The sequence below is a fragment of the Erythrolamprus reginae genome, chromosome 6, assembly GCF_031021105.1.
Source record: "Erythrolamprus reginae isolate rEryReg1 chromosome 6, rEryReg1.hap1, whole genome shotgun sequence".
Lineage (NCBI taxonomy): Eukaryota > Metazoa > Chordata > Lepidosauria > Squamata > Dipsadidae > Erythrolamprus > Erythrolamprus reginae.
The window spans coordinates 69227915-69248274 of NC_091955.1; the positions used below are offsets into that span (position 1 = coordinate 69227915).

Here is a 20360-nt window from a genome sequence, read left to right on the forward strand (position 1 = left end):
TCCTTCTTCTTTCACAAAGTGAAACACACTTTGCTCTGGTTTAGTTTCAAAGCGGGGAAAAATCAGCACACAAAGGTCAAAGTCAGCAAAGGAGGCACGAAACACAATGATCAGATAATCCTTCACAATGGCCAAACCCACAGGCTGCTATTTATAGCAGCCTCACTAATTACCACAGCCCCACCCAACCACAGGTGGCCTAATTTTCTTTGATAATAATCTCTCAGTTGTTTCTGCCTATGCATCGCTCTCCGCATGTGTGGCTGTATCATTAACTCTTGTTCTGAATCTAAGGAGGAGCTAGATAATTGATCTCCTTCTGAGCTGTCTGCCACACTCTCCTCCTCTCTGTCACTCATGTCTTCTTGGTCAGAGGAGCCTTCATCATCAGATTCCACCGGGAGCAAAACAGGCCTGCAGCATGTGGATGTCTCCCCCACATCCACAGTCCTTGGGGCAGGAGCTGGGCCGGAGCTAACCACAACACCTAGCGAGGAATTTCCAAACAGTATATTGCACAACACCAAGAGAAGCGAGTGGAGAAGGTTTGATCTACAATTCATCTTTTGGATAGAGCACCAATTTTAAGTGTCTACTCTATTTTCAACAATTCATTTAGTGACCGTTTGAAGTTACAACGCCACTGAAAAAAGTTATGACTATTTTTCACGCTTACAACCATTAACTGTGTTATTAACTTGTCAATTCTAGTTATTCACTTAACAACTGTGGCAAGAAAGATCGTAAAATGAGACAAAACTCACTTAAGAAATGTCTCACTTAGCAACAGAAATTTTGGGCTCAATTGTGGTCATAAGTCGCGGACTATTTGTACCTAATTCTTGGAATATAAGATTTGGATTCTATTTGTGATATTTTTTTTCACCATGCTCCCTAACAACTAAGCTAGCAAGGAAATGTCCCTTGAGTGTGATGTTTTAGTTGGTGATCATTCTGACATTGCCGCACTTCAAGGTGGTCACAAAAGCTACCTTTTCAGCATTTGTTCAGGATAGTCCTCTTTTTTAATATATATATATATATATATATATATATATATATATATATATATATATATATATTCATTAGACATACAAAGACAAACAACATTAAACATTCAAGGAGCTACCATTGCTCCGCTTATCATAGAAGTCTAACTAATACATTAAAAAAATGCCTAACTATAATCAGATCAATTCAGAGATATATCACTCACACATTTTATTCTCATTAAATTTAATTCTGTTGTTTATAGGTTATAGTTTATATAACTTTAATTAATTTCCTTGTCTATACAATATAAAATACTTAAACTAATAATACTATATAAAAGGATAATACTTTAATATTAGTAATATTGCAAAAAAGCTCTGTGTTTATATTATTTTTAAACTATTACATTCTATTACTGTCATATTTTTAATTAATTAATATTCACTTATTTAATAAAAAAACCCACACATTATCATATTAATTTCTAAGTATTCTTTCATCTATACATACAATTAACCTTTTAATTAATACATTCAAATTATATAGGATAGTCCTCTTTTATAATTGCTTCAAATTACTTGAGGCAGAACACTGGGTCAGATGTTCTCTACTTGATTAGAGGAAAGTGGATGCAGAATATATTCACATGAATATGCAGATACATACTGTTCTTGAAGAGGTCAACATTCAGTTGGATTTCCAACTTCCGATCAGGTTTGAAAATGAACGTATTAATTAGTAGATAATTGAAAATGGTTTCATTCCTCCTACAGTGCCAATGTATCTCATTGTCTACATTTTGGCCATTGCAGATCATCTTTGTGAGGTTTCTGTTAAATCACAGGGGAAAAAGCAATGGTTTTTTTACATTAACAATATGAATAATTCAAAAATTAAGTTAATACCTTGATTACACTAACAAAGTTAAAGCCGCCCCGAGTCTTCGGAGAGGGGCGGCATACAAATCTAAGTAAAAAATAAAAATAAATAATAAATAAATAAATAATAACGAAATATGCATGCTTTCAAATTCTCCAAAATTATTCCATCAAGCCAGGCAGTATAAAATGATTGGGGTTCAGACCACGGAATAAGCAATATACCCCTGTTTCCAAAAAATAAGATCTATCCTGAAAATAAGCCCTAGCATGTTTTTACGCATGTGCCTAATCTTTAGCCCTACTCAAAATAAGCCCTACTTAAGCACCTGTACAGCTGGCTAGAATAGAATAGAATAGAATAGAATAGAATAGAATTTTATTGGCCAGGTGTGATTGGACACACAAGGAATTTGTCTTAGTGCATATGCTCTCAGCGTACATAAAATAAAATATACATTTCTCAAGAATCATGTGGTACAACACTTAATGATTGTCATAGGGGTCAAATAAGCAATAAAGAAGCAATATTAATAAAAATCTTAGGATATAAGCAACAAGTTACAGTCATACAGTCAACATGGGAAGAAATGGGTGATAGGAATGATGAGAAAAACTAGTAGAATAGAACTGCAGATTTAGTAGAAAGTCTGATAGTGTTGAGGGAATTATTTGTTTAGTAGAGTGATGGCGTTCGGGAAAAAACTGTTCTTGTGTCTAGTTGTCTTGGTGTGCAGTGCTCTGTAGCGACGTTTTGGGGGTAGGAGTTGAAACAGTTTGTGTCCAGGATGTGAGGGGTCAGTAAATATTTTCCCCATCCTCTTTTTGACTCGTGCAGTATACAGTATACAGGTCCTCATTGGAAGGCAGGTTGGCACCCATTCTGTCTGTTTGCTCATGGTACCACTGACATTAGGGGAGGTGAGTAGGGGGTGGAGGCACCCAAAGTACCCTGCACCACCTGATGTCGGGGCCCCTGCAGCCAGGCTATCCATGCCCCATCAACAGCTTCATGCCTTTAGCATCGGGTTGTCGCTCGGTCTCCTGCTCCTTTGTGACTGCAAGCAAGCAAAAGAAGTATGCTGGTGGCCACATGGAGTCCTGCTGAATGGGGCTGTTGGAGCCACCACCACAAGATGAAGCAAGTGTTGGAGTGTGGGTGGCCTGACTATAGGGGCCCTGAGATAAGCCAGTGCTTAGCACGATTGACTTCTCCAGGTTCCCAAGAGGCCAGTAAGAGGCGTATATAAGTGCACTGATGTGCCTATCGTCCCCTGTCCAATTGTCTTTCCTTAACTCATATATCATATATATTCTCTCCTTATCTCTTGTATCATATATATTCTCTCCCTCTCATCTACTCTTCTTTTTACTTTCTATCGTTATATATATTACTTAATGCCTATTCTCTTCCATATGTATTGTATATTGGACAAAGAAGAAATAAATAAATAAATAAATAAACAAACAAATAAATAAGTAAATAAATAAATATGAGGCGGTTCCATCCCCACCTCACTTTGGCAGCAATGGCATACTACGCGACCTCCTGCCCCACTACAAGGAAACAAAAGGAATTTTCCGTCCATACATGAGGGAAAAATAAGACACCCCCCAAAATAACCCCTGGTGTTTATTTTGGAACCCAAAAGAAAATAAGTCTGGGTCTTATTTTCAGGAAAAGACAGGTAATAATAAAGTAAACAATTTATTTTTATTTTTTTAATTAATTATTTTTTTAATTAATTATTTTTTTAATTAATTAATTAATTAATTAAATTTGTATGCCGCCCCTCTCCGTAGACTCAGGGCGGCTCACAACAGTAATAGGGGGGGGGGAAGTACAATACAAATCTAATAATTAAAATTTAAAAATTTAATTTAAAAAACATGCACACAACACACCATCCATAAACAATATAGGCCTGGGGAAGTTATCTCAGTTCCCCCATGCCTGATGGTAGAGGTGGGTTTTAAGGAGTTTACGAAAGGCCAGGAGGGTGGGGGGAGTTCTAATCTCAGGGGGGAGTTGGTTCCAGAGAGTCGGGGCCGCCACAGAGAAGGCTCTTCCCCTGGGACCCGCAAAACGACGTTGTTTAGTCGACGGGACCTGGAGAAGACCAAACCTGTGGGACCTAATCGGTCGCTGGGTTTCGTGCGGCAAAAGGCGATCCTGGAGATATTCTGGTCCGATGCCATGAAGGGCTTTATAGGTCATAACCAACACTTTGAATTGTGACCGGAAATTGATCGGCAACCAATGCAGACTGCGGAGTGTTGGTGTAACATGGGCATACCTTGGGAAGCCCATGATTGCTCTCGCAGCTGCATTCTGCACGATCTGAAGTTTCCGAACACTTTTCAAAGGTAGCCCCATGTAGAGAGCATTACAGTAGTTGAATCTTGAGGTGATGAGGGCATGCGTGACTGTGAGCAGTGAGTCCCAATCCAGATAGGGTTGCAACTGGTGCACCAGGCGAACCTGGGCAAACGTCCCCCTCGCCACCCCTGGAAGATGGTTCTCTAATGTGAGCTGTGGATCGAGGACGACGCCCAAGTTGCGTACCCTCTCTGAGGGGGTCAATAATTTCCCCCCCGGGTTATGGATGGACAGATGGAATTGTCCTTGGGAGGCAGAACCCACAGCCACTCCATCTTATCTGGGTTGAATTTGAGTCTATTGACACCCATCCAGACCTCAACAGCCTCCAGGCACTGGCACATCACTTCCACTGCTTTGTTGATTATACAAGAAAACAATGCCAGTTGTGGAACAATTAATCCCTTACAGTTTAGTTTTTACCAACTTCTAGGAAAATTGTCATAGATACTCCTGACTTTCATATATGAAATATGAAATAACCACCCACTCCTCTTTGTCACCCTGCTTTCTCTCCCCCTTCCTGGGTGGATTGAAAAAGAGTTTTTCTTTCAGAGTAACAGAGGCAGGAGACAATAGTTGAAACTCCACTTCTTCATTTTCTGAAAGAGAACAAAAGGGCAGATGGCATCCACTTCTCCATTGCTAATGAATTATGTTTTTTCATCTCCACAATAGGGAACTTCAACTTGTATTTCCTCAAACTATAAATAATATGTGGTGAAGGGAGCATGATGACATGCACTCTCATGATCCCACGTACATATTCATTGGAAAACCCACACATGTTTAACTGAATTTGAATTAAGCAACTGTTGACAATGATTTTCCAATCATGTACAGCAGGCCTGTCAAAATGGAGGCCCGCGGGCCATGCCCAGTCCAGCTCCATAAGGGCAAAAAAAAAAAAAAAAGCACGACACATCACAATCTGACCATTAACACAATCAAGTTTTACACCCATGATGGCGAGAGATCTAGATGAACATCATACATGAAAATCATACATCACAATGTACTCCCTGTTGGCGACTACTTCACCTTTAACAACAACAACACAAGAGCATGCAATAGATACAAACTATATGTAAATCGCTCCAAACTAGACTGCAGAAAATACGATTTCAGCAATAGAGTGGTCAACGCCTGGAATTCACTACCGGACTCTGTTGTTTCTTCCCCCAACCCCAAAATCTTCAACCTTACATTATCTACAATAGACCTCTCCCCTTTTCTAAGAGGTCTGTAAGGGGCGTGCATAAGTGTACCTTTGTGCCTACTGTTCCTGTCCTATTGTGTTTTTATCTTTTCTATCTCTACTTTATACTTATATTATGTTAAACATACTACAATACAATACTATATTTGTATGACAAATGAAATAAATAAAAATAAATAAATAAAACAAGATTTCTAATCATGCAGAAAGAACTAAACACAACATTTCAGTTTAGGGAAATGCTTTGATTGGACCACAATCTATCTATTTGGCACATTTTTCAATACAACCATTAGTTTTACCACCACCACCCAACTTTAAACATTTTTCACTGTTGTGTAGCATTCAGACATTATCTCTTCCTTGTTCAATTGGGGTCACAGCCTTTTATTTCTCTTCACATTCATTAGGGACAAGATAAGAATGTAAACAGTTTTGTTTCCACTTGCTTCAGGACTTGAAAGAGAAAAGAGGGGGGGGAAATGAAACTTTGATTTTGGGTTTTGACAGCTAAGTAGGTCATGTTTATAGAAATGGCTAGTGCTTACTATTTTAGATAAGTTAAAATGTGATGTTATAACTGTATAAATGTATCCAAGGGAGACAAGATAGCAGTGTTCCAAAATTTGGGGGGACTGCCACAGAGAGGAGGGTGTCAAGCTATTTTCTAAAGAACCTGAAGGACAGACAAGGAATAATGGATGGAAGCTGATCAATGAGAGATTAAACCTAGAATGAGGAACTTTCTGAGAGTGAAAACAATCAACCAATGGAACAGCTTGCCTTTGGAAATTGTTTGAGCTTCATCACTTGAGACTTCCAAGAAGACATTGGACTGCCATTTGTCAGAAATGGTAGGGCAGGGGTCCTCAAACTTGGCAACTTTAAGACTTGTGGACTTCAACTCCCAGAATTCTGGCTGGAGAATTCTGGGAGTTGAAGTCCACAAGTCTTAAAGGTGCCAAGTTTGAGGACCCCTGGTGTAGGGTCTCCTGCTTGAGCAGGGGATTGGACTAGATGACCTACAAGTTCCCTTCCAACTCTGTTAATCTGTTATCTGTATTATGTATCTTAATGCACCAAAAGAAATTGGAAGTCATTGTTTTTTGTTTCCTTCTTTTCTTTTTCTTTCTTAACTTTCTTCACTCTTCCTCTCCCCCCCCTTTCCATTTTTCCCATTGCCTTTATTTCTATTTGTATTTTAAAGAAAAATAATAATAAATAATTTTTTAAAGGAAAAAATGGTTCAAACATTTGCGACTCATTAATTTAGGGGGAAAATGACTAGGCTGGAGAATTATTGAGCTCTATTAAATGATGCATGATTTAGAGGAAGAGAATAGGGATGACTAGAATTTACCAGTAAAGAGATTTAGAATAAATAAGGGGAAAAATGCTTATTTATGCAGCACATACATAAAATTATGGAATTCATTATCACACAATGAGATGATAGCCAGAAATGGCTTTGAAATGGTTTTAGATAAATTTGTGACAGAAAGTTTCATCAAGGGCTCTTAATCTTGGGGGACAGCTATATATATCTTTCCTTATTGTAAACACCCCAGAGCAGGGGTGGGTTCTAGATTCTACTACTCAGAAATGCGCTGCATGGATGGGTGTGTATCGCACACAGTGTACATGCACAGTACTAAAAAAAGCTTCTGCACATGTGCAGAAGCATAAAAACCAAGATGGCACCAGCTGTGGTACTGCTGAGAGAACTGGCTTGGGGGCGTGGCAGGCCTATGTCGATGTCAGTTCCAGTGACCCAAGCCACCAAGTTACTAATGGTTCTTTAGAACCGGTCTGAACCAGTAGGAACTCAACTCTGCCCCAGAGACATTTGACTAACTATTAAGAGAAAGAAAAAGCTGGATTCGTGAACTCTGGCCTATTTCAGCAAGCCTGGATCTCATGTCATACAAATCTAATAAATATTATTATTATTATTATTATTATTATTATTATTATTATTATTATTATTATTATGTCAGTACAACACAGCAAACGAGATCACTATGCTGGATTTCGTATTTCATCACCAGTCGGGTGCTTCCCAAGCACCTAGGACTGCGTAATGTAGCGGCGACATATGTTTGCCGATCCCAGTAAAGTGGCCTTTTGCAATTGACAGATGGAGATTTTGTCAATTCCAATGGTTTTCAAATGTCCGCTGAGATCCTTTGGCACTGTGACCAGCGTGCCAAGTACCACTGGGACCACTTTCACGGGCTTATGCCAGAGTCATATTATTATTGTTGTTGTTGTTGTTGTTTTTGTTTTTGTTATTATTGTTGTTATTATTATTATTATTATTATTATTATTATTATTATTATTATTATTATTATTAAACTTCTTTTCGGTAGCTATTGGAGAGATGGGAGAAGTACTCCCTACCATCAGCTTCCTCAAAATCAATAGCACTACTTAGTTCAAAGATGTCTCCCAATATAGATTACCCATTCAGGGGAGAGCAATGAGAAAGAAGCACTTTGTCTGAAATCAGCCTTAGAGCTTTCTTCACTTTCATCTTACTGCAGCATAAACATTTTCCAACTATCGCTTTTTCTCTGCAGCACAAGCATTTCCCCAAAAACTCTTTTTTTTTTTGCCCCAACCATCTTTTTACCTCATGGTGTTCCCCTTCAAGTGACTCCCAGCCCTTGAAGCCTTTAGTCGCCCTGAATTGTACCATTTTGCAGAGCTCTTGGCACAGCAGAGATTGGTGGCACATAGGAGGGGTGAGCAGCTGCTCTGTCGGCTCACCCCTCCATCATGCCACAAACCCCAGCTGTGCCACAAGCCCCCAGTGCCCCTCGACATAACCACAAGTGACCTGCCCATTCTGCGGTGAGCAACTGCTCCATCGCCACGACCCTCCAACATGCCGTGACCCCCTGCTCCCCCAGCACCACCACAAGCGGCCTACCCTCCACTGTGCCATGTCCCTCTGCTGCACCGCGAGCCCCCACCGTGCTATGAACCCACGCCCATGCCACACCACCCCGTTGTGCTGCCCATGCCACACTTCCCCTGCCATGCCGCCCCCGCTGCGCCGGCCCCTGGCACCACCGTGAGCAGAACCTCTGTCTGCTCACCCCTCCACTGCGCCACGGCCCTTACCTTGCTCTTGATCTCCTGAAGGTCGATGAGCTGTGGTGCGGGGAGCAGGTAGGGCAGCCCCAAGCTCCAGACCCTGTGCTCTGTGCTCTCCTGCATGCGGTGAGGGATGCCTGCGCCACAGGAGAGCAGAGAGCAGAGAGCAGGACATGCAGCCAGAACTTGGGTAGGCCGCTGTTGCTGGTGGTTCCAGCTGCCGCTCTAGGCGCTGCAGTGAGATTCGGCTGCCGCGCATGCACAGCAGCCGAAATCTCATGCAGACGTCCTTGTGACAGCAAGATTTGGGCAAAAATTGGCAATTTCTTTGCTCTCGCACTTGCGTGGAAGCAAAAAGCCTGGTAATTTTTACCGGAATCGTGCCAGTTGCATGTGCACGGCGCGTGCACGCCACCTGGCAATGGAGCAAGGCTACACGCTCCATATCTGTCAACAGAATGGCATTCCTGCCGTTCTAGTTAGCAGCCCATCCCTGAACCCATCCCTGCTTTGACCATGGTGACTAAAAGAACTGTTGTAAGTCAAGGATTACTTGCAATCTTTCTCCTCTTACCCCAACACTGAATTTGCTATGGATTCAATATGACATATTTTCCTCACCATTGCAATAGCCATAGCAATAACACTTAGAGCTATATACTGATCCACCAGGCTTTACAATACTCTGTGACCCTTTACAACACTCCAGAGAAATTTAAAAAAATCACACCGGGCCCATCAGTTATTATTTGGGCTGCTTTTCAAAATTAATTTAACAGAGCTAATCCAGAAGTTGTATCAGGTTTTATTTGGACTCCTTTTGAATGCACCACGCAAAACTGGAACAAATTTAAACACATGGCTTAAACCCCTTTGTTTAACCTTCCCTGAAAATTCACCTACTTCGCCTCCACCACATCCCAGGTAAAGGCAATTGGGTGGTAGATATTGTATGAGTAACTGGTGATGTTCAGAGGGAGAAAAACTAAACTAAGCAAATCCAACAATCCTTTTTTTGAAATTTCTTGTATGAGTCTAAAAAAATAGCACAGATAATTTGCCAATATTATAGTCAAGGCAGGAGAGAGGTCACCAATGAAGGCAAAAAAAGTATACAGTGGTACCTCGAGATACGAGTTTAATTCGTTCCGGACCTGGGCTCTTAAGTCGAGCAGCTCTTATCTCGAACGACTTTTCCCCATAGGAATTAATGTAAATAATTTTAATTGGTTCCAGCCCTCAAAAAACTCACAAAGTTAGTCTAAATTATGCAGAAAGACATGTTTTTAATGAAGAAATGTACATGTACATATAAATGAATAATGAAGTTTCTTTCACTTAACTTGTAAACTTTCTTAAACTTTTAAATTTACATATGTTCAACTTCTCTGCCACCCAATCCTGTAGGACAGAGGTCCCCAACCCTTTTTGCACCAGGGACCGGCTTTAAGCGATCAAGAGAGGAATGGGTGAATGAATGGACGGAGGGTGGGAAGGAAGGAAGGAAAGAGGGAAGGGACAGGAACAGAGGAAGGAAGCAAGGAAACTTATGAAAGGGGAGAGTAAGAGAGGAATGAGTGAAGGGAGGGAGGGAGGGAGGGAAGAAGGTGGGAAGGAGAAAGAAAAGAAGAAATAGAGGAAGGGAAGGTAAAAGAGAGAAAGAAAAAGAGCAAGAAAGAAAGAAAGAAAGAAAGAAAGAAAGAAAGGGGGAAGGGACAGGAACAGAGGAAGGAAGCAAGGAAACTTATGAAAGGGGAGAGTAAGAGAGGAATGAGTGAAGGGAGGGAGGGAGGGAAGAAGGTGGGAAGGAGAAAGAAAAGAAGAAATAGAGGAAGGGAAGGTAAAAGAGAGAAAGAAAAAGAGCAAGAAAGAAAGCTGCAAGCACCCCCCCAAGCCCCCCAGGCCGGCTGCAACCTTTTAAAACACGCGTGCCGCTTCGCAGCTGTCTCCTGAAGCCGAACGCGGAAGTTAGCGTTTGGCTTCAGGAGACAGCTCCTTGGCGCTTGTATCTCGAATTTGGGCTTGTAAGTAGAACAAAAATATCTCTCCCCTCCCAGCTCTTATCTCGAGTTGCTCTTAAGTAGAGCAGCTCTTATGTCGGGGTTCCACTGTATATTGTCTAATATTGAGATGAAGGGGGACTAGAATAGATAAATCAGTCCACCATATTTGTACTTATGACACTTCTGCATAATTTTGTGCCAAATTTTTTCTCCTTCTCCCCCTCCTTCCTCCTCCTCCTTTTTCTCCCCCCCCCTCCTCCTCCTTCTTTTTTTCCCTCCTCCTCCTCCTTCCTTCATGTTTCTCATTCAGCATATTTAAAAAGGAATTATATTGAGGTTTCTTGTTTGGGGAGAAGAAAATTTCAGCAGTTTCCAAAGATAACGGTGTGAATATGCCCCATCTTTCCTTTTTTAATTCTTTCACTGGCAGCCTGATGTCTTCTTATGCATCAATTAAACCCTACAGGAAGACTACTAAGAGAAACTTTCCTAGGGAAGTTCTTTCATCTTTTTTCTGGGGAAAAATAACTTTCAGAAAGCCAAGTTGACCCAGTGGTCATTTTGTAAGCATTCACTCATAAATCTATTCCCTCTTGATGCTATCTGAAAAGGCACATTTCTTTTAAAAATATATAATTTATGTTTAAGTGGCGCTTCTCTTAGCATTTTTTTTCTCCCTCTCTCTCTCTCAAAGTACAGAAGGTTTAATTTTTTTATTGTTAATTATTTACTTGAATGAATTATTTCCTTGAAATAAGAATGACATTTGAACGTCAAGAACATGTGAAGCACCAGGGGAGATACAGTCCTAGCGTGCACTTTTGCGAGCTGCATCTATTCCATGAGCGCCTGCTTCTTAGCATTACACCCCTCTAGAAGTCCTCTTTTGCTCAACTTTTTCTATTTCATGCACCCGAATTCCTGTAGATCAATCAATGCTCAGCCACTCACGAATAGTTGTGCTTGTGAAAAAGGTTCATCTTGACCAAGGCATTTCCTTCCCGAGGTTCAGACCAGGTGCAGTTCATGTATGATTCATAGTCATTGGTACAGCTCAAGGATTTCTTTAGCCAGCTCTCTAAAAGACAAAGAGAATAAAAGCACTGTCTCAGGTTTTGCTTATCAAGAGCAAAAAAGCAGCAATGACAAGAAATGGGAATAAAATATGTTTTTTTAAATGTTATTTATTTATTATTATTATTATTATTATTATTATTATTATTATTATTATTATTATTATTATTTAGATTTGTATGCCGCCCCTCTCTGTAGACTCGGGGCGGCTCACAACAATAACAAAGACAATGTAAGAACAAATCTAATAATTTAAAAAACACTAAAAACCCCATTATTAAAAGCAAACATACACACAAACATACCATGTATAAACTGTATAGGCCTGGGGGAGATGTCTCAGTTCCCCCATGCCTGATGGCAGAGATGGGTCTTAAGAACTTTACAAAAGGCAAGGAGGGTGGGGGCAGTTCTAATCTCCGGGGGGAGCTGGTTCCAGAGGGTCGGGGCCGCCACAGAGAAGGCTCTTCTCCTGGGTCCCGCCAAACAACATTGTTTAGTCGTCGGGACCCAGAGAAGGCCAACTTATTTATTTATTTTGTCAAATACACAATGAGGGTTTTAGGGGGTATATATATATACACACATAGTAAAATACATGATGAAGGTCATAGAGGAGATACTCATAGTAAAATATATCTAAGAAAGAATAGAAAAGAAGATATAGTAATAGAACATATCAATGAAAGAATAGAAGAAGAGATATAGGAATAGAAGAAAGGTATAGGAGATATAGGAGAGCAATAGTCTTCGGAGAGGGGCGGCATACAAATCTAATTAATAATAATAATAATAATAATAATAATAATAATAATAATAATAATAGGACAGGGGACGGAAGGCACTCTAGTGCACTTGTACTCGCCCCTTACTGACCTCTTAGGAATCTAAATACTTGGGTAATTAAGCACTATTAAGGAATACAAATTGCCTGTTTTCTTACCAGTGCACCCGTTTGAGAAAGACAGAAAGCTTTTATTAATTTAGCAGGCTCAACTAGATATGCACAAACACATATACAGGAATTTTGTTTAATTTTATACCATCCTACAAAGGTTTTCCCTAAAATTGCCCTTTAAAATGCAAATGAAACAGAAAGAAAAAATAATTAGAAAGACCCCAGGGTAGCATAACCTTAAAGACTGATAAGAAGAATAAGTTGAATGTATCAAAAGACTTGAGGAAAATAAACATGTACACCACAGAAGGAGATGGACGGGCATCACTGAAAAGGCTTGCTCCTAGCTGTCCCTGCCCATATTTAAGCATGAGAGAGTATGTGGAGCAGAACCTTAGAGGATGAGCTAAGTGCTTGTGCCGCATTCACTTTTAGAATCCAATTCATCCCTCTTCTGATTAATATTTTCCAGTTGTTGACCAAGGGCTCTATATGAACTGGTAAGGACACCTATCTCCTAACTCAGAGGTCTTTAAACTTGACAGCTTTAAGACTTGTGGAGTTCAACTCCCAGAATTCTTCAGCCAGTATAGCTGGCTGGTGAATTCTAACAGTTGAAGTTCACACGTTGTCAAATTTGGGGACCCCTGTCCAAGTTAATAAAGTTGTCAAGTTTGAAGACATCTGAACTGATAAAAGATACCTAGAATGCAAACCTTCCCTCCAGCTCTGAATATACACAAATACTTCGTTTGACAACAACAACAAAAGCCACCAGTGAAGTAAAAATCATTATTACAATTCCTTTCATTGTGTCATGAGCAAACCAAATACAAATCATTATATCAATATAAAACAGAATGTTAATATTTCCAAGTCTTTTGCATTTACACCTGCCAATTTTGTTTTTTATTGCGGATCCATCTATACCATTTTCCCCATATCTCTTTAGTTTCTTTATTTCTTACTCCTTTAATTTCATTTGTCATTATGTAATGATAATGTGATAACAGAAACAGTATTAGATCTGTAAGAACAACGATTTGACCTTTTTTTAATAATAAAAGTTTAAATAAACTTGAAAAAAATATAATTTTTCTGTAGCCATAATTTTTTGGCAAATGCAATAGGGAGGTAAAGTCTGCATCTTTCAAATGATATGAGCTTCCTTCTGCAAAAATTGAAAGCCAATGTCTATTTATGGATACACCCTTATTTCAGTGTGATGTTTGAATCTAAATAATGTGAACTGTGCAAGTAACTGGTCATGACAAGTTAACATAGATGTACCAAAAGAAGGGACACAAATTGGACAGATTGTCCATTACTGTAGGCATAAATGTTACAGTAAACAACTTCTCACAGGTAGTGCAAATGACAAAACAGCCCTTTGGAGAAGAGGGTGTCCCTGTACCTTATACAATATTTTGGGTAGGAGCCCTGCTGGGAGAAAACCACAAAGGTAAGGCTAGTCAAAAATATTTTGTTCCCTGAAGCTGAGAACTTGATTCATTCTTTTTATTTCCATACAAATAAGGCATGTGGTTTTTTTATAATTTGCAGTACTGTATTCTTATCTATCTTAATCTAGTATTAAAGATACCCTACTGAACATAAATCCAATTAAATAAATACATTTTTACTTATCGTATTTGAATACTACTGTAATCTAGACAGATTCTGAATTATTAACATTCGCCTATAACAGGGGTCGGCAATCTTAATTACTCAAAGAGCCATTTGGACCCATTTCCCACACAAAAGAAAACACAGGGAGCCACAAAACCCTTCCTGTGCCTATTTCCTGAGCGGCCGCATCCCAAGACGCTACTAGCATATGTTCTTGAATTAAACATTGTGTTTTCTTCTGAAACTTATTTTTTTTCTTTCCATGGTTGGTCTATTGAGGGGCCAAAAAGCTAAATAAATTGTGTGCCAGTGGGTATCACACATTATGATGTATATTTTGAGTGACAGAGAGCCACAGCAGAGAGACAAAAGAGCCACATGCGGCTCCAGAGCCGTTGATTGCTGACCCCTGGCCTTTAATAATAATATAACTAAAACATCCATGTTATACAGCTAAAACACCCAGAATATATGCATTAAAAGAATCTTTAAGAATCAAAATAACCATGTAATATAATACAGTGGCCCAATATAAGTTCCAATGGCTGAACACAGGCAGGAGCATCTAAATTTCTGTACATCCTTTGCAAGAGGTTCATTTCAATAATTTCCAAAAAATATAACAGCAAAGGCAATTCAAGTCTCTATTGGGACACTGTTCAAAACCACAGATGCTCCTACTGAAAAATTATGTTTTCTGAACACATTACTGCAGTTTTATCCATTACTTCCCAGAGGTAGAGAACTAATACTCAGCAAAGATTACATCAGTTTGATTCTGACCAAAAAAGACAGCCCTGGAAGTATCCAGGTGCCAAAACTTTGTAAGCTTTATTGAATTACATATTGAATTATATCCAGAAACCAATTGACATCCAATACAGAGCTCATAATGCTGATGTAATATGCTCATAGTGAGGAGTGCCAGCTAACAAATCGGCCATCAAATTCTGCCTTAATTTAATGTCCTGGATGGTTTTCAAAGGCAGCCCTATGTAGTGAATCTTGCAGTAGTCTATACGAGTAATTGCAATGGAGTGAGTTGTCTCTCTTGCTCCAAGTAGGGATGCAGCGGGAAAGTCATTCAAAGCTAGAAAAAGATGCTTGTGAGAGTCTACCTGCCCATCCAATAGTTGCCACAAATTTAAAAGAAATGTCAAGTTACAGTCTAGCTTCTTAAAGGGCAGAGGTTCCTTGTCAAGAGACAGCACTGGAATTGACAAAGCACACCATTTCACCAATGCTATCCTATTTAGCCTGTTTTGACAAATTAAATTCTGGCAATTTCCAAGGACAAATGTGTAAATATCATCCATATACTAATGGTACCATCCCTTGAACTTCCAGATGACATTCTAATGTTGTTCTAATGTTAATGTTGAAGATTGGTGCTTGGTGGAGGGAAAGAAACCCTACAGTATCCCACAAAGACATGATTATCTGTGCCGATCTCTGACCCATACAACCACCATTTACAACTACCCACTAAAGCAGGAGCTCGATCCTTTGCATTTGGTCCAGAAGAATATTATATTTACGGTATAGGCCGCACATTATTCCTATTATTCGTGTTAGCAAAAATGTCAGAAGACAAGGATTTAGGGGTAGTGATTTCTGACAGTCTCAAAATGGGTAAACAGTGCAGTCAGGCGGTAGGGAAAGCAAGTAGGATACTTGGCTGCATAGCTAGAGGTATAACAAGCAGGAAGAGGGAGATTATGATCCCGCTATATAGAGTGCTGGTGAGACCACATTTGGAATACTGTGTTCAGTTCTGGAGACCTCACCTACAAAAAGATATTGACAAAATTGAACGGGTCCAAAGACGGGCTACAAGAATGGTAGAAGGTCTTAAGCATAAAACTTATCAGGAAAGACTTAATGAACTCAATCTGTATAGTCTGGAGGACAGAAGGAAAAGGGGGACATGATCGAAACATTTAAATATATTAAAGGGTTAAATAAGGTCCAGGAGGGAAGTATTTTTAATAGGAAAGTGAACACAAGAACAAGGGGACACAATCTGAAGTTAATTGGGGGAAAGATCAAAAGCAACGTGAGAAAATATTATTTTACTGAAAGAGTAGTAGATCCTTGGAACAAACTTCCAGCAGACGTGGTTGGTAAATCCACAGTAACTGAATTTAAACATGCCTGGGATAAACATATATCCATTGTAAGATAAAATACAGGAAATAGTATAAGGGCAGACTAGATGGACCATGAGGTCTTTTTCTGCCGTCAGTCTTCTATGTTTCTATTCAGATCCCAACTAAAGTTATCTATTGTGTCAATCCTAGTGTCAAGGCCCATGCAGCTGGGCAAGATCAGGGAAGCAAGAATTACACAGATTTCAGTAGGGTATCTTTAATATTAGATTAAGATAGATAAGAATATAGTAAATTATAAAAGAAATCTCCCACTTTTGTCTATAGTTTCTTTCTAACTGGGCTAAACAGTCATTTATGAGATAAGATGTCAACCAACTTATGTTTTCCTCTTTTGATAGTTTAATCTATCCTCTTTCCATTCTTTTCCAAATCTCCTCACTAAGCAATAGTTGTCAATTCCAGGAGTGCCGTTTAAGGAAAAAGAACATTATAATCTTATTCAAATCTGACTGGAACTACAGTAGTCCCTCGCTATACCGCGCTTCACCTACTGCGGCTTCACTTCATCGCGGGTTTTCAAGAAATATTAATGAGAAAAATCATTCGAGGATCTTCGCTGGTTCACGGGTTTCTGAGGAAGTCGATCGGCAGATTTAAACAGCCCGCCGAACTCGATCGGCAGGTTTTTTAAAAAAAATATATATGCCAAGATTTATTAAGAAGAATGGAATTGTAAGAATTCCAATGACTGAATTATACTGTATTTAGCATCAATTTACCCCTTGTACATAATGGCTTTGGGTTTTTCCCCCACTAAAGGCTTTCCCATTAACAGATAAGGGTACAGTCTTTTCACTGATAATGGAGAGGCTTGCAACTGACTATTAATCTAAGAGCCTCACAATTCTTTTTTTTTAAATATTTTTATTAAATTTTAACAGGTTTAATAATCACACAACATAAAACAGTGCATAGTGAAATGTGCCCATCACCCCGACACATACACATACCCCACCACCAAATCAGGGGTATTTCTTATATAATCCACTTTGACCCAAGAGCAATATATCTATTTACATATTATAGAGTGATTCCAGTTTATTTCTTGTAGCTTGGTCTTGTAGCTTGGTCTTCTACTCATCATATATTGTCTTACCTTGTCCCACCATCCTGTCAGTTGTCTCAATTCAGTTTCATTATTCCAAGTTATCCTTTTATCCATAATTTCAAATTGAATATGGTCCACCATGTACCTATACCAATTTTGCATTGTCCATTTTGTCGCATCCTTCCAACCCAAAACTATTACCGCCTGAGCGCTTTCTATTGCTGCTTGTTTTATTTCTCTAAATTCTCCCATCGCATTGCTTTTAACTAGTACTGCCATTTCCTTAGGGATTGTCCATTGTATGTTTAGCATTCTATTAATGTCCTCTTGCACTTTTTGCCAAAATTCCTGTACTATCGAGCCTCCCGATTCTTCATCAAGAAAAGAAAGATGAGAACGAGCCAAGATGGAAGTGAAAAGTAAAATGTATGAATGGAAAACCTACCTCGAGCTTCAATGATGGCAACAGTGAGGCTTAAAATCAGAGCAATGCTATAGAGCTTCATATTCATCAAATACTCTCTGTTGGCTGAAGAATTCATCTGTGGACAAGATAGAATTTTGTTTTGAACAAGGTACTGCTCTTTCTCCTGATGAATATGAGATTAAAACTTTCAGTGCAATTTATTTATTTATTTATTTATTTATTTATTTATTATTTAGATTTGTATGCCGCCCCTCTCCGCGGACTCGGGGCGGCTCACAGCAAAATATAACAAATCGTAACAAATCCAAATAAATTTAAAATATTTTAAAAAGTTTAAAAAGAACCCCATTTACTAACAAGCACACACACAAACATACCATGCATAAATTGTACATGCCCGGGGGAGGTGTTTCAGTTCCCCCATGCCTGACGGCAAAGGTGGGTTTTAAGGAGTTTACGGAAGGCAGGGAGAGTAGGGGCCGTTCTAATCTCTGGGGGGAGTTGGTTCCAGAGAGTCGGGGCCGCCACAGAGAAGGCTCTTCCCCTGGGGCCCGCCAACCGACATTGTTTAGTTGACGGGACCCGGAGAAGGCCCACTCTGTGGGACCTAATCGGTCGCTGGGATTCGTGTGGCAGAAGGCGGTCTCGGAGATATTCTGGTCCAGTGCCATGAAGGGCTTTAAAGGTCATAACCAACACTTTGAATTGTGACCGGAAATTGATCGGTAGCCAATGCAGATTGCGGAGTGATGGCGAAACATGGGCATACCGAGGTTATTAATTATTAATGCTCCACTTGATTAATTCCCAAATTATTCTTTTTTCATTTCACTTGCCCACATTTCCTTGCTGCTTCTTAACAAATTACTCTTTTTTTTTTTGCCACAAAATCACCAAGACTGGGAGATTGAGGTACCTGTTTGCCAAGAAAGTTTGCTATTAGAGCCATTCATTAAAAGAAACAAATAAAATAAAAATAAAACGTCTATGGACTCCCAAGTTCTCTTCAACTTCTTCAAAGAGAGTTAGCCTTAAAACCTCCAACCAGATCGTCACAGATGAAAAGCAGAATCACAATTCTAATGTTAATTATCTACCATCAGAGAGAACTGTTCTGGTTTCTCTTTATATCATAGACCAGTGTCATCTTTTATAGAGAGAAGTGAGAAAAGATAGAAGAGGCAGAAGCAGTAGACTTACCACATCTCTTCCCCAGAGAAATTCTCCAGACACGTATCTTAGACTTCCAGATCAGGCCAGTTAGACATGACACCAAAGGCCCTGATTCCTTGATGCTGTCTCTCAACCTCCATTAGCTGTCAAATCTGAATAAGGAACACACTTGTGTTCACTTCGCCACCAGTGGGATTAATATTTATTTGTCTAATGACTCTTGCTTTGTGGATTTTGTTATTAGACCAAATAATAAAGAATAATCAAGTCTTTTGATTTGATTTCTTTTAAAAAAATATCTCTTTTACTTTTGAATGCTGACCAGAATTCACTGGAGATGGGCAGTGAATAAATTTTAAATTATTAGATTGGTCACACAGCCAGCTAAATGATTAGATTGGATTTGATCTTTTTATTCACCTCGCAGAATAGCAGAATTGGAAGGGATCTTGGTTTTTTTTTTTAGTTCAACCCCCTGCTCAAGCAGAAAACCTTATACCATTTCAGAGAAGCCCAAGGAGATCATAAGTTGTAGTTCCAACTTAAATATATAGCCAACTGGGTGACCTTGGACCAGTCATTCATTCATTCTCAGCAGTAGGAAGCCAGCAATAGCAAACCACTTCTGTAATTCTGCAAAACGTATCCAAGCAGTTGCTAGGAATAAACTCAAAAACATTTATGAAAACATTCACAAAACAGCAATAAAAGCAGTCTGTATGTATTGATATTTTCTCTGAGAGAGAAAAATTGTTTGAAAACCCTTTTTAAAATATAACAATATATGGTAACAAATAATAATGACTCACCTTATCCTTTAATTTTTCTCTTCCTTTTGCTGATAGTTTCAATTAGTAACGAAGGATTAAGCTTTTAACTCCATGTTACCACCACCACAATTAAAATGTTTTATAACTTCAGGAATCTTCAAATATAATCTTCCAAAGATGAATGAAATGTGGATGGTTTAACCATACAGTTTGCATGTTGATCAGTTTCTGTTGAAATTTCATTTGTTCCTTTCTGTTTTTCTTTTCTGGTAGTTTCCTTTTCTCAAAGTAGTCTTTCAACATCTCTTTTGCTTACGGAAGAGAAACTAAATGTTTCATATTTACAATAATTGCATAACATTTTAAAGAAAGCATTGTATTTCTTCGAACAATCTACATTAGGGTGTCCAAACCATTAGAGCCTTGGAAAACTAGTAATGCAATCCCACAAGACTTCAAAAAATACAGGAAGTTAGTTTTTCCACAGGGAGGCAGAACTGATTAGTGGTTCTGCCCCAGATGCCTAATGGACCCAGAGGGCTTTCAGAGGGCGCTTGGGGTTTTACCAGATTCACTCGTTCACAGTTCAGCAGAGTC

The 20360-nt window shown here is 39.2% G+C and overlaps 1 protein-coding gene across 2 annotated transcripts in view; it reads right to left on the bottom strand.

Moving 5' to 3' along the window:
* CSF2RB (colony stimulating factor 2 receptor subunit beta) overlaps positions 1 to 19963 on the bottom strand; it is a 52217-nt gene extending 32254 nt beyond the window's left edge. The window contains exons 1-4 of one of the 2 annotated variants that reach the window (XM_070756189.1): positions 19803 to 19963; positions 17839 to 17935; positions 11525 to 11651; positions 1660 to 1823 (exon numbers count right to left, since the gene is read on the bottom strand). In XM_070756189.1, the coding sequence (XP_070612290.1) occupies positions 1660 to 1823; positions 11525 to 11651; positions 17839 to 17935 (388 nt within the window). In that variant the 5' untranslated portion in view covers positions 19803 to 19963. Of the gene's footprint in view, positions 1 to 1659; positions 1824 to 11524; positions 11652 to 17838; positions 17936 to 19020; positions 19086 to 19802 lie in introns of those variants that run through there. The other variant, XM_070756190.1, reaches the window with a different exon arrangement.
* Positions 19964 to 20360: the final 397 nt, after the last annotated feature.